Here is a 15,265-nt window from a genome sequence, read left to right on the forward strand (position 1 = left end):
CAGAGGCTGGGTCGCTCCCTCTTAAAGGGGAAATGATGCAGTGGGTACGCCTGACGTGAGGCAAGACTCGCGGAGCGGAGGCGCCGCCGCCAGGAAGCGACTGGAGTCGGCAGCGACGTGAGGTGAGGTGAGATGAGGGGAGGGGAGGGGGAGTGAAGGTAAGGTGAAGCAGGGTAAGGTAAAGCAAGTCCCATCGCCGGGGAAGCGGGGGAGCCTGCCTACCGGGCACGGTGGGCGGGAGCTATGTCGCGGGGGGCGGCCCCGAGCGGGGCGGGCCTCACTGCGCGACCAGGAACTGGTTGTGGGAGCCGTGAGGAGGGGAATGGGGGTGGCTGCCATCGAGCAGGGCGCGAAGCCTGGTTGTCACGCAACCGTGGCAAACCTCACCAGTAACAGCGCCGTTTGTGTTCTGTAGGAGCTGAAGATGAGCAAGCCCGTAACGACTTCAACCTATGTCCGCTGCATTAGCTACGGGCTCATGAGGCGCCTGGCAGATTTCATCGATCCACAAGAAGGGTGGAAGAAATTGGCAGTAGATATAACTGATCCCTCTGGTGAAAGCAGATACAACCAAATGCATATAAGGTCCTATACACAAGTCACATAGTATAATCTTGTTTATTTACTGTTAAGTATACATTGTTGCCCATCCTTTACTGTAACTTGTTGCCACCAAGGTACTCAAGATTGTGTGCCAACAGGTACTCAACGAGAACTCATTTTACAGTACCATTTCCTTGGGGAACTCAAAGTAATTACTCTTAATTGTTCTGTAGTTAATTTTCCAGACAAGCTATAACCAAAGAAAAATGACTAAGGAAATGACAATTAATTAGAGACATACACATACATATTTTTAGTGATACACTTTTAGTGTAACTTTTTATACACTAGAGACTAGTAAACAATCATACATCTTTGTACAGGCACAGCACAAGAGACAACTGGACTGTAACGCTTAGTTTGCTGTCCCCACGAAAACTCAACAAATGTGGGGAGCCCGACATTTAAAACTAACAAGTTTAATTTAGAAGTAGTGTTAGCAGTACTTTATGAACACCTCGTTGCTTGAAAACGGCATCAAATCCTTAAACTATTCCAAAAGTTATGAGATTTTAAAATGCATATCTTGGGTTTCCAGTCTTTCTAATGATGTTAGCATTAAATCTTCATTTGCCTTTCTGTAATAATAATAAATTAGTCAGTTTCCGCTTAACGTGTATCTCACAATATACAAAATGAAGTGTTGAGTGCCAAATGGATGGAAAACCACATTTTCACATTTGCTCTGACTTGCCCTCTCTGTATTGCTGACACTCTCCTTTCTGTTAGTCCCATATTCCAATGTATTATTGGTCTATGATCAAATGTCAAAGCCATATATGCATAGTTTTACCTTAGCTTTTCTTTTTTTGCATATTTTTCTCACAAGTTTGAATTTGTCTTTTAGCTGTTGTTTCAGAAGATTTGCAAATAATTTTGCAGTACAGTTCTTTCTTCACAGTCCTTGAGGTCACTTTTTTTCTTAATTAATATTAGTCTTAATTTTTCTTTTAAGGAGGTTTGAGGCATTTGTACAAATGGGAAAAAGCCCCACGTGTGAATTACTTTATGACTGGGGAACAACAAACTGTACAGTTGGTGATCTTGTGGATCTACTGATTAGGAATCAGTTCTTAGCACCAGCAAACCTTTTGCTTCCAGGTAACTGTCACTGTTGTATGTTTTGTACTGTGTCTTCAGTTTTCTAAGATGCTAAAGAGCTTCACATTAACTTGAGAATCAGAAAGGGTTAGTTCAAAATAACCTAGAGTGGACTCATTTTGCATTTTATGAACAGTAGAAATAGGGGCCTCAGCTGTAAAAAAAGAGTCCAGCAACTTGTGCATGGTGGCAGAGTATAACCTTCTCATGATGCTTATGTGTCTATTAATCTTGTAAATGCTGTCTTCAATGTAGTTTTTCTCATTCCTTATGTAATTAACACTTTTTTCTAAATTCCATTTTCAGAAGCTGTAAGAATGGCAGAAGAAGTCACATTACCTCTTTCTTCACAGGAAACTTTGCCTATAGGTGAGAAACAGCTGCCTGTACAGGAAGAAAAAGTGGCATCTGTAAAGCCTGTTGTAGCTCAGAGTACTGAGAAGCTATATTCAACTCCTCCCTGCTTAGGTCAAGAAGGTAAAGGATCAGAGTCTAATAACACAGGTAGGCACTTAGTTTGGTAGAATTAAATGCATTTTTTTTTGATCTGTCCTTCACCCTATGTGAAGTAAATCATACTAATACATTAGAGTAATGGCTGTTTCTGCCATCCTGTATCTATGGGAAACAACGTCTTGCTTTTGCTCTTGTTCTGCGTGGCTGTGTATTTAGCTTAGATAATAAGATACCTGAATATGACATCCACCTTGGCAGTAAAGTAGCTACTGTGATGAAAACCTGAATGTTAATTAAATTGCAATTTATTTTGTGCTATACGTAATCCTGTTGCCTTTTTTCAAGTACTGAGTTTCTAGACTGTTCATAATGTAGTTTTATGTGTCAGTGTGAGCTGAAATTCCGCCCCCCCCACTGACAATAACCAGGCTAGCCCAGTCTGGAAGCAAATGAAAGCTGTATTTACAAAGCAGAATCTACAATCTACAATGAAATGCAATGAATATGTACAAATATACAAAATTCACAACATTTACAAATATATACAATCAACAGAAAAGCACAACCGATCTCCCTTTGCTTCCTCCCAAAGGGGACCCTTCCCAAAGGGGCCTCCCTCTCCCAGGAGCTTCCTCCCCCCCCAGACCCTCCTTGGACAGAAAGCAGAGTTAGTTAGAGCAGAAAATTGTTAACTTAGCTGCCAAGGTCAGTGTGTGTTATCTTAAGCCAGAAGAGAAGAAAAAGAAAACAGCAGCCAGACAGCCCAGCAACTGCCCCCACTGCAGAACGCAGAATGTGCAGAGTGCCTACTTTGTTTTGGGTAATAGTTCTTAAACATTTCTATCTATCCAATGGAAATGTTTAGAACAATCAGTATTTTGATTTCTTACACCCAGTAGTGACTTATTTACACTCTTTCACTTTCTCTGTTTTGAACTTTGCAAGGAAAAATTAAAAAGACAGTTTTAAACCATCACATTTTAACATGTAAATCCAGTATTAAATGACTAAGCATGTTGGAGAAAAGGTGACTAAACAAGCGTTCTAGGAAAATATATGGTTGGTCTATTCTTTTGTAAAGGTCCACTTTTGTGCTGCTGCCAGAAACATGATTTGATCTGGATGTATTTTTGCACCTGATGCAATATAGCTCTGTGTGCGATCTGCACATTTAATTTCTATTACCTGTATTATAAGTATTAATAAAAAAATTACAATCAGAAGACTACTACAATACTAGTTGAGAAAAATGATATCTAGTTAATTATATATAATATATATAATATTATATATTATATATTTATTTGCATTTCATTTTTTTGTTTTATTTGGTAGCTTTATCACAAAGCTGGAAGCAGGGCTCTTCTATGTCAGCATTTGTATGGTAGCAAATTTTTCGTTTAGTAGAACTGAAGCAGAAAAATCTCTTCAATACACATGCTGCTTAAGTGAAAACCTACCTCTGTGCTGAATGGCAAATATGTCTTTCAGGTTTCCATAACTTTTGTTTTCATGACTTGGAAAGTATTACAAATAATTTTGATATGCGGCCAGAATCAGCTGGAGGCAATAAACTGGGAGAAGGTGGCTTTGGTGTTGTGTTCAAAGGCTACATCAATGGCAGAAATGTGGCTGTCAAGAAGCTTGTTGCTGTGAGTTGACCTGGGCATTTTTCATTGTGACTGTGTACATTATAGTATAGCCTTCTTTATCTGTGGGAGGTGCTGAATTATACACTGTGCTGGAACATTGTCCAATACTATTGCATTCCAAGAAATTAAAAATCACGTTCTGAAACTTCATTTTTGAGACAAGTAAAAAAAATACTATGAACAGTTAAGTAGATGCTACATGTAACTAATCTAAAGGAAGGCCTACAATTATGATTTTTTTTTCATTAAAAACTCTGCCTTTTAGTATGTCCAGCGATATTAACATCAAATACTTCCTTTTGTAGATGGTCGATGTTAGTGCTCAAGACTTGAAACAGCAATTTGATCAAGAAATAAAACTTATGGCAAAGTGAGTATACTGTTTTATGATACCATCATAGGCTTTAATGGGAATCACAGAATTGTCAGTGTTGGAAGGGACCCCAAGGATCATCTAGTTCCAACCTCCCTGACATGGGTAGGGACACCCTCCACTAGATTGGGTTGTTGAGAGCCACATCCAGCTAGACCTTAAAAACATCCATCTCCCTGGGCAACCTCTTCCAGTGTCTCACCACCCTTGTGGTGAAGAACTTCTTCCTAAGGTCTAATCTAAATCTACCCTCCTCTAGCTTGGATCCATTCCCCTTAGTCCTATCACTACCCAACACCATAAAAAGTCCCTCATCAGCTTTCTTGTAGCCCCCTTCAGATATTGGAAGGCCACAATAAGGTCTCCTCGGAGCCTTCTCTTCTCCAAACTGAACAACCCCAACTCTCTCAGTCTGTGCTCATAGGAGAGATGCTCCAGCCCTCTGATCATCCTCGTGGCCCTTCTCTGGACACATTCCAGCACATTCATATCTTTCTTGTAATAGGGGTATCAGAACTGGACACAGTACTCCAGGTGGGGTCTCACCAGAGTGATGTAGAGGGGGAGAATCACCTCCCTTGACCTGCTGGCCACACTTCTCTTGATGCAGCCCAATATGTGGTTGGCTTTCTGGGCTACAAGTGTACACTGGCAGCTCATGTTGAACCTCTTATCCACCAGTACCCTCAAGTCCTTTTCTTCAGGGCTGCTCTCAAGGCAGTCACTGCCCAGCCTGTATCAGTGCCTGGGATTGCCCTGACCCGGATGCAGGACCCTGTACATGATCTTGTTGAACTTTGTGTGGTTGGCATGTGCCCACCTCTCCAGCCTGTCAAGGTGCCTCTGGATGGCATCCCTTCCCTCCACTGTGTCTACTGCACCACACAGCTTGGTGTTGTTGGTGAACTTGCAGAGGTTGCATTCAATGCCTCTGTCCATGTCACAGTTGCAGATAACTGATCACTAAAGTGCAGATCTGTTATGTTTGATCCCATATCTTTGTCTTTAGCATAATTTACATGTTACTAAGGAGAATGTTTCATATACAGTGTGACTATTTTGTTCTTTTTTTAAGCACTTTTACAGAAACATGGCTATGTGTGGTAGGGTTGAAAAAAGTAATTAAGGATCAAGTTCCCTCTGCCATGTATTTTTCTCAAATGTTGGGAGTCTTTCACAGCACATATGAACAGAAATGTTTTGCCATAGGTGTCAGCATGAGAATCTAGTAGAATTACTTGGTTTCTCAAGTGATGGTGCTCAGCCATGTTTGGTGTATGAATACATGCCCAACGGTTCATTGCTTGACAGACTTGCTTGTCTGGTAAGTAAAATCTTTTCTTAGTTTCCAGTTGCCTTACTCTGATGAAGTATAGATAGCTGTGAAGTATCTTTGAAACAGTGCTGCACTGTAATGGCCAAACAATATTTTGATACTTACTTCTGTGTTCTAGAAGACACATGGCACCAAGTATTCATCCAATAAGATTTGATACAAATGTTTTACACACAGCCAGCTGTTTAAGACACAGCAGGCTGACCATACAATATCATGTGCCAGTACCTGAAGGAGTTGGCCAGGAGTTGGCCTTGCTGTGCTTGGGTGGAGTGGAGCAGAGGGTGCTGCAGTATTGTTCCTTGTTCTGACATTGACCTATTGTCTGCTAGTTCTTGAGATTCCACGTTGTGAATTTACCCTTTTTTATTGCCCTTGTAATAGTAGTTATAACACAGTGTATGAAATTGTATCTCTTTCTGAAGTGCCTAAATCAATGGGAAATAATTTTTTCACATCAGTGTTTTGCGTAAATGCAGTACTTTCTTCTGATTTAGTCAAATGACACATCTTATAGCCTTGGCCTCTAATAAATAATAAGTTGCTTTGATTTTGTTTAGGCAGCTTGGTGTATGAAGGACAAACACAGTATCTGCTTGTTGCTTGTTAGACAGATACCAACAGTAAGCCAGACTCAAGTTTCCACGTTAGTTTGTTGAAAGAGTTCAAAAATCTGCTTTTTTTGTGTACTAAGCAAATGCTTAGCATAAATGCTGAAGTTGTACTCTGGTGAACATTTTAAAATGGTGCTACTTCAAGTCCCCAGACCTTAAAAAAAAAAAATGTCTTTTTGGTTTTTTTCTGCAATGACCTTCCCGTTGTACTAGCTCAAGCAGTTAATATTTGGAGAAAGAGCTGGGTTAGGGAACTAATCAGGCTGAAAAAAATGCATAATAGTTAAAAAATATTTAATTTACACTTGGAGGCATTTGCAAGGATGCACAAATAACATCTGTGCCAACAGGAAAGAAGTGTTAAGATGAGAATGAGTAGCAGTGACTGGGGAAAGGACTGGGTATGTTTGACAGCAGGGCTGTCTCAGGTTAGTTTTGTTGATTTGCTTGCATTTGCAGTTTATTAACTGAATCAGTGTAGAAGATAGACTACATTTTCCTTAAGGCAATGCAAGTTTATCTCTAAAAATGAGTGGTGCTTGGCAAGGATGTGTATGAAACATTCATCCATGGAACTTTGACCTTTGTAATTAAGTGATCTTAAAAGTTTGGTGTCAATTGAAAGCTTAAGTAGAAATAGCAGAGGCCCTCACAGAGGCAAACATTATATAAATAATAATGAATCTAAATCAGAAAGATTCTTCATCTAATAAAGTTGAATAGTTGAGCAATGTGCATACTGAATGTGTGTTCTTGCTAATAACTTCATTTTGTGACTTCACTGGATGTTTGAGGCACAGACTCTTGTTTTTCATCTTGTTTGGTCTTTGATGAGCAAGTGAGGGAGCAGGTAAAATGATGAGATTCTGTAATCTTCCCTTGGCTACTGAGAAGATTAAAATGTGGTTTTGAAATGTAGGAGTTCTCACTTCGAAGGTCTAGTTAGTAACATGAATCAAGCTGAACTCTTGAAGTCTTAAATCCAAAACCTCTGGAAGATTAACCTCTCGTTGATGGTAAAAACTGCTGATTGTTTTGAATTACTTGCTTTGAGTTAAAGGGCTCTGATGTCAGTGTTGGTTCAAAGTGGAAGATGCAATGCATAAAGGCTGTTCTTTGCAGTACACTTGGCCTGTCAAGTTATCAGGAGCACTTTTTGCAGTGGGTGAATTAATCTAAGGCAAAATGCAGGGGAAAGAGAAATGTACCCATGTATTCCCAAGTAAATGAAGAAATGTGTGCTATTAGTCTTAATGAATTACTTGAAAACCACAAAACACAGCAAGAAGTCAGTTTGGGGTTGTGGGGGTTTCGTATATTTTGTTTTATGTGAGCACGTACATATTAAATTTTCACCTGTTTGCTTTCCTTTCTTTTTATTCAAGGATGGCACTCCACCAATTCCTTGGAATACAAGATGTAAAATTGTTCAAGGTACCGCAAATGGCATCACCTTTTTGCATGAAAATAATCATATTCACAGAGATATTAAAAGGTAAAAGCTGCTGACTACTGCAGGCTACATTTTTCCCTTTTTTCCTTATCACTTTTTTTTCTTTTTTCCCTCTGTTTAAAGTAATTTTAAAGAGAACAAACTGCATGAAATATTGCTTCAGTCAAGGGCACAATTTTTTCTGCAAGTGGCTTCCATCACTATAATCTTGTCTGTGCCACAAGGACATGACCAGTACAGACTTCTAAAGATAATTATATGAGGCCACTGTAATCTGTTACTATCAAACAGTTATTTGAGTGCTGCAAGGATACCCAGAAGTTCTGTTCTTTCACAACTGCTGCTAATGGAAAAACTGCTGTAAGAGAACATAATGACTTTTTAAAATGGGGAACTTTTCAGATGAAAACCCATCCTTTTTTTTTTCCTTTTTCCTAGAACATTTCTTTAGAGTGTCTCCTTTGATTTACTATTTATTATGAAGACAGCAAATTTACTTCAGTCAGCTTTATGAAATTCAGAGTTCTTCAAGGATAATGTATGTTCCCTTGTTTGTTATAAGAGAACTTTTTCTAGGGATATCGGAGCTTAGAAAAGGTGGGGGGGTTGTGGGGGTTTTTTCTGCTTTGGTGAGTTTTTTAATACCAAAGCAGTCTAAACCTTTGAAGAAAAGCCCCAGGTGCCTTACTCCTGTGGATTAAGAAGGAGCAACTGACTGATTGGGTGTCATGGATGAATGTTCCAATAAGTTTTTTTGCTTCTGGCAACTCTGCTAAATATAGGCCACTTTAGTTTTGTGACCTTCCAGTTTGTGAGGAGCAAGCTTTTGCTTCAACCGCTTTGTAGAATGTGCTTGCTGCTTTGACAATGTATGTTTCTTCTTTTTTCTTCCTTGCTTAAGCCTCTGGACAAGCATGATGGGAAGAGATGTATCTTTTACCTTTTTCTCCTCTACCCTTCTAACTGCTGTGAGTTGATCATATTCCAGGATTGGGATTTGCTTTTTCTTTTGTTTGGATTCCATTTTGCAACCTCTTGCTCTTGCAGTATGAATAGTTCAGTGATATTTGTTGGTGTCATTAAATAGTGCTGCCACTCCCAGGTAAAACTTGGGTGAAGAGACATGTGTTTACTTCAGTCTTCATTTTGCTATGACGTAGAGAGACAGTTCATAACCACACGGGTTATGTAGGCTCTGTAGGCTAGAGGGGGCATGACTGAATGGGTTTTCTCATGGCTGCACAGGTGGAAATAGTTGATCTCTTGAAGCTTGACAGTTGCAGTAGAACTTGCTTCTGTGCTCTTTGAGGTCTATTGACCGCTCTTTGGCCTTGACTAAAGCTCAGATTTATGAAGTTGTGATCTTGTTCATCCTTCTTTTAGAACTGGAGCTGTAAATATGCAACCAGTTGGTGGATGATATCTCGACTAGCGTTCAGCCTTTTGCAGTGGTTATATGTTTAACACTATTTATAGCAGTTCTAACACTAGGTGATCTGTTGTAACTTACACCTGTATTAATTTTGTTGAGAAGGTTTGCTGAAGAAGAAGGGGAAGTTAAAAATGAAAGCCTCTAGTGCTACTTGTTGTATCTGTGTGTGTGGTTTTCTTACGGTTCTGTTAAGGGGGTCAGAAAATGAGGAGGATTACAGAAATGTTAAGCAATTTTAAAATGTTCCAAATGCTACAAGTTTAAAAAAAAAGAGTAGAAGATTTATGCTGTAATTCATCCCACTGAGTATTTTATGAAAGCATTAAGAACTTCTAGATGAATCTTGTTCTTCAGGGGTTTATTTAAGCTGGAGATCAAGTGGAAATACAGCGCATATTATTTAAGCATTAATAAGTTTTCTGTTTCTTTTTCTATTGCAAGAATAGAATTCATCTGAGATGATTTGTAATGGTTGATGTAGTCTTAGGTAATAGGTATAAAAAGCTGCTTTTGTTAGTTATGAGTAGAGATTTAGACAGCCAAGAATTACACCAGTTGATCAGAGCTGAGTATTATTTATTATCCCCCTTAAAGAAGGAGTGTGCAGATGCAAAACATGGGTGTTACACGATTAGTGTCTTACAAGAAATTTTAGTGTGTGTAGGATTTGGGGGGAGAGAGTGTGTTTGGTTTTTCCCTTTTTGTTTTGTGTGTGTGTTTACTTGTTTGTTTAATGCATGCACAAGAAAACACATGGATGGATCCAGGCAACCAGTTTATTTAGAGCAACTAATTTTGAAACTGAGCAATTTTAAACAAAATTAACTTATGTTTTTTGTTAAATGAATATCAAATAACTATCTTGGATTTCAAGAAACAGTCAAAATAGCAGCTTGCTTTTTGTTATTAAAGAGTTGTTATTCTGTTATAAAGCCTACACTATTACTGTACTGATTTGGAATTTTTATTTTTTTTTCTTCCCCCCCCTCTCCTTTCCTCCAGTGCAAATATCTTATTAACTGATACATATATGCCCAAAATTTCTGACTTTGGACTTGCAAGAGCATCTGTATCATTCACACAAACAATCATGACTGAAAGGATTGTTGGAACAGCAGCCTATATGGCACCGGAAGCTTTGCGAGGAGAGATAACACCTAAAGCTGATATCTTCAGTTTTGGAGTAGTAAGTAGAATGTGAGAAGCAGTATAGTTTTGTAAATGCTAAAAGCATACAAAATCAAAACTATCAGAAATGAAATAATCCACTCTGACCTATCATTTCTCTTTTCACAGAATCACAGAATTGTCAGGGTTGGAAGGGACCTCAAAGATCATCCAGCTTCAACCACCCCTGCCATGGGCAGGGACACCTCACACTAGATCAGGTTGCTCAGAGCCCCATCCAGCCTGGCCTTAAAAACTTTCAGGGATGGGGCTTCCACCACCTCCCTGGCCAACCTGTTCCAGTGTCTCACCACCCTCATGGTGAAGAACTTCTTCCTAATATCCAATCTGAGTCTACCCACTTCTAATTTTGTTCCCTTCCCCCTAGTCCTATCCCTACCCAGCAACTTGAAAAGTCCCTCACCATCTTTCTTTTCCTCAACAGATGTGCTCTTAAGATAGTGTTTCTAAACTTTGATACATTTAGAATAATTTGAACACGTTGATGAAAACAGTAAATTTGCTAATAGGTACAATAATGATGTTAAAATGTAAATTTGCATGTGAAAGATTGAAGTGAAATAACAGTCCAAGTTCCTGCTAAATGTAGTTTGAAGTGGTGTGGAACATTGTTTCTTCTTGCATAATATTGCCAAAAAATGTAACTCTGGCTGGGAAAAAATATTTTTTTAAGGAAATGTTCCAAAATAAAGAGTAAAGCAGTAAAAGTATGCTGTCCACGTGGGATTAGCATTAAAGCTGAGTACAGAAAAGACATGAGTTTAACATTTGGGAGGATATTGAATCCATTCTGAATAGATCCAAGATCCTAATTGTTATTGACCACATCCTTCAAGGCATTTAGTTTCTTGAGGAGGTAGGCTAGACACTGCTTCTGAATACTTTGGATGTCCTTTCTTCTTGTTTTGAAGCAACACAATGGCAGAAAAACTTGCATTGAAATTCATAAGCCACATTGCTAGTGAAAATAAAGGTGGGAACAACAGAGCTGTCTTTGGACAAATATAGATCCTGCAAACAATTATTTTTTATATATATTTTGAATTTTTTTTAAAGATTGGGGGGTCACACTCCTTTTTGGTAAATAGTACATATGATGAGGGTTATTCTAAGTTTCATTTTCTTTCTGATTTTTTTTTTTCTTCTAGGTTTTACTGGAAATAATAACAGGTCTTCCTCCAGTAGATGAAAAACGGGAACCACAGTTACTGGTATGTTCCTTTTGCTTTCTCTTCCCTTTCACCTGCTCCCTCTGATCCAGGATCACTTTGTATTAAATCAGTCAGTTAACAGGTTCTGAGACAATCAAATTAGTCATCAAAATACATAGTTATGAAAATAGTCCTTCTAACAATGTTTGTCTTGGAGGTGAGGCTGAAACTTTTATTTCTTGGCTGGTAGGATATTGTTCAGTCCCCAAGATCGTCTTCTTCCATTCTGATACTGTAATTCTTTTCATTTTCATACTTATTTTAATGCTATTACCCTTTAAGCATACTTCCATTATACCCAGATACTCTGATTGTTCCTTATTTACCAGAACATTTTAAACTTTTCATCTCAGTTGTTTCTTCATGGTTCTTTATACTTCTTATCATTCCTGTATCAATTTTCATCTTCTTCAACTTTACTAATAATTTTCAAATACCTGTGTCTTTAACCTTAGGGAAGTTTGAAATGTAAAGGCCTTTTTGCAGGGTGAAGGGTGGGTTGAATTTCATTTGCATTTTTACTATTCAGTATTTCAGACTACTAATTACAAAACAAATGTCTCACTCTGAACTAAAAAAAAAATCTTACAAGGCTAAAAAAATTAAATTTGTAGCCTAAAAATTAAATTTTAATTAGCTTAAAATTAAATTCTGAACTACTTAATCCAAGGTTTTCCTAGAATATTTTTAACAAAGTTTTCATACTAATTTACTAAGTATGAAAGAGCATTGAGATGTGAATTGGTTTTGTTCCATTTGTTTGATAGCAGATGACTTTCTTCACAGCAGTAATACCTGTGTACTGTTATTTGATTTTTTTTTTTCCCCCTCTATGTCGTATATTCTGGAGTGGTGCTGTAGAGCTCTACAAAGACCTTGGAGGACTCGGTCCCTGTCAAATTAATCTTGAGGTTTTGATTTTGTGTTTTTTTGAAGCAGGCTTTTTCAGAGGTAGGATCTGAAAAAGAATATAAAGCCTGATTTTACTGGTACTGTTTATCTTTGTAAAGTACTTCTTTGGAGCATGAAGAGAATCACAGAAACATTCAGGTTGGAAAAGACCCTCAGGATCACCAAGTCCAACCATTAACCCTACTATACAAAGTTCACCCCTAAACCATATCCCCAAGTACCACATCCAAATGACCTTTAGATACCTCCAGGGTTGGTGACTCCACCACCTCCCTGAGCAGCACATTCCAATGCCTGACCACTCTTTCTGTGAAAAATTTTTCCTAATGTCCAGTCTAAACCTAGCCAGTCGCAGCTCAAGGCTGTTCCCTCTTGTTCTATCACTAATTACCTGTGAGAAAAGACCAGCACCAGCCTCTCTCAACATCCTTTCAGGCAGTTGTAGATAGCAATGAGGTCTCCCCTACTCCTCCCAGCCTCTTCTTTTTCAAACTAAACAGCCCCAGCTCCCTTAGTCGCTCTTTGTGAGATTTATTCTCCAGGCCCTTCCCCAGCTTTGTTGCTGCACTCACTCCAGCACCTCCACATCTCTCTTGTATTGAGGTGCCCAGAACTGGACACAGTGCTCGAGGTGTGGCCTCACCAGAGCTGAGTACGAGAGGACAATCACCTCCCTACTCCTGCTGGACAGAGCATTGATAATACCAGCCAGGATGCCATTGGCTTTCTTGGCCACCTGGGCACACTGCTGGCTCATATTCAGCTGCTTGTTGATTAGAACCCTCATATCTCTTTCTGCTAGACAGCTTTCCAGACGCACTTCCCCAAGCCTGTAGCATTGCTTGGGTTTGTTGTGACCCAAGTGCTGGACCTGGCATTTGGCCTTGTTGAAGCTGAATGGTCAGTGTGAGATAATGTGACATCCTTAGATTTGAGTATGTTCGGGTAGTTAGTCAGCAATTTCAGACTGGCACATAGAGGAAACAGGAAGACCTCTCTCTGTTCACTGACTTGTATTTCTCACTTCATTTACCAGGCTGACATGTCTTAGGTGTTCCTCAAACAGTATTTGTGATTACAGATAACACATTTTGAAGTGTGTTGGAGCTGGAGAGCTTTGAATTAAACCAGTCAGATTTTTTTATTTTTTTTCAGACTAGAAGTTTCCTTTAGAATAGATACAGCAGCCTCTGAGACTGGTGGCAGAAGGCATTAGGTTACAGAAAGAGGCTTCATAAAGTTGACAGAAAATTATTCACACTTAGGCTTGCATATTTGTGGATTATTAACTAAACATGAACACTTCATGGTAATCATGATGCTTCTGTTAAAAAAGTGGCAATACTAGGAAACTGAGCCTTGAACTAGGAGAAAGCTAAAGCTGTGTGAAGCATCTTAATGAAAATAGCTTTATGATTCTGTTTTAATTCAATTAGAAATACTGTGTAATGTATCATTCATTTATAGTCTCATAGGCTGTTCCTTCAGATATTGATAATTAATTGTGCTGCTGAACCCTTGTCATTGTTTGTCAGAGTGGTTGAGAAGAAGTGAACACTAAACATCAAGTTTTCAAAGTGTCAGTGTGGAATACATAATGTTCTAATTCTTACAATGTTATCTGCTCACTGGGTCAAACTCTTTTTTAGTTAAGTATCAAAGATGAAATCGAGGATGAGGAAGCAACTATTGAGGATTATGTTGATGAAAAGATGAGTGACTGGGATGCACCTTCAATTCATAGAATGTATTCAATTGCTGGTCAGTGTCTGAATGAGAAAAAAAACAGAAGGCCAGACATTAAGATGGTATGTAGTCCTTAAAGGCTTATTTTCAGTGTGTGTGTATGTGTCTGTGTGGTTACAGTATCAGTTATTTCTGTTTCTGTCTGTTCTCTTGCAGGTCCAGCAGCATCTACAAGAGATAAAATCTTGATACATTTTTCTTCTAATACACAAATGCTTTTGTAATGGAGTAGAACCCGGTGGCAAATGTTTTATTAGTATTTAGTGCAATATCATCATCTTTTCTGCTTTCCAGAACTTTCTGGTCTGCAGGTAAGGTGTGTGGTTGGCCTGTAAGCACTGTGCTGTTTTTCTTAACTTGAGCAGTCTTTTCAAATATCCTTAAACACTGGGCCTTCAACATGAGAAAACTTCTTTTGTATTGGTAAGTTGAAGTGCTGGTCCATCTTCTCCACAGCTTTTTAAAATACATTTCCATATGAGAATCTGTTAGATTCTTTTAATTTCCAAGTGTCATCTGCTGCAAAGACATGTGACAGTAACAGAGTAAAATTAATTGTCACCTATTTGCTTTTTGATCAGGTGTAGTAGACCTTTTCTTATTGAAGACAAAACCATTTAATGGATATGAATGACGTTTTCGTTACAGGGAAAACCAATAGTAGCACCCATTTCAAACAACCTTTATTTAACATTTTAACTTGAGAGTTCATATCAGTGTGAATGGACAGCTAGTGTTCGTGAAGGGGACTATTTTTCAACAAAGGCTGTAGGCTGACCTTGATTTCAAGGATATTCAAGCAAAATAATTGTCTTGCAGCGCAAATGGAAAAATACATAGGGCTTTTTTTCCAGTGAACTCTGTGATGACAAATCTTTTCATTTCTATTCATAAGAAGGCTCTAAGCTACTTTGAATGTTTTACAGTTTAGGAGAAGATTCCATATGGATTATAAGAACAGATGGTTTCTTTGTTAAAGGGGCCCCCTTAAGATACTGGAGTGCCACAATAAGGTCTCCTCAGAGCCTTCTCTTCTCCAGACTGAATAACCCCAATTCTCTCAGTCTGTCTCCATACTCATTCTTTTAAGACTAATTCTGTGTTTTCCTTAGTCAAATCATTAGGCTTTTTTTTTGGGGGGGGGAAAGATCGTATATTAATAACTGTTAAAATATGCTTTAAAAAAAG

General features: G+C 38.6%; 1 protein-coding gene across 1 annotated transcript; it reads left to right on the forward strand.

Annotated features, from left to right (window-relative positions):
- The first annotated feature begins 424 nt into the window (after positions 1–424).
- IRAK4 (interleukin 1 receptor associated kinase 4) lies at positions 425–14,266 on the forward strand. The gene is made up of 11 exons (XM_054399824.1): positions 425–585; positions 1,559–1,704; positions 2,011–2,208; positions 3,652–3,812; positions 4,118–4,182; positions 5,395–5,509; positions 7,521–7,630; positions 10,023–10,206; positions 11,357–11,419; positions 13,981–14,139; positions 14,234–14,266. Exons 1-11 carry the CDS (start codon positions 425–427, stop codon positions 14,264–14,266), a joined length of 1,395 nt encoding a protein of 464 aa, XP_054255799.1.
- The last annotated feature ends 999 nt before the right edge of the window (positions 14,267–15,265 follow it).

Source organism: Indicator indicator, chromosome 3 (assembly GCF_027791375.1).
Source record: "Indicator indicator isolate 239-I01 chromosome 3, UM_Iind_1.1, whole genome shotgun sequence".
Lineage (NCBI taxonomy): Eukaryota > Metazoa > Chordata > Aves > Piciformes > Indicatoridae > Indicator > Indicator indicator.

Bases quoted from the DNA above. Each gene is read 5' to 3' on its own strand.
- IRAK4 (XM_054399824.1), top strand. From the start codon at position 425: ATGAGCAAGCCCGTAACGACTTCAACCTATGTCCGCTGCATTAGCTAC. The intron at 3,813-4,117 runs GTGAGTTGACCT...TTCCTTTTGTAG, and splicing joins CTGTCAAGAAGCTTGTTGCT to ATGGTCGATGTTAGTGCTCA. The intron at 14,140-14,233 runs GTATGTAGTCCT...GTTCTCTTGCAG, and splicing joins GAAGGCCAGACATTAAGATG to GTCCAGCAGCATCTACAAGA.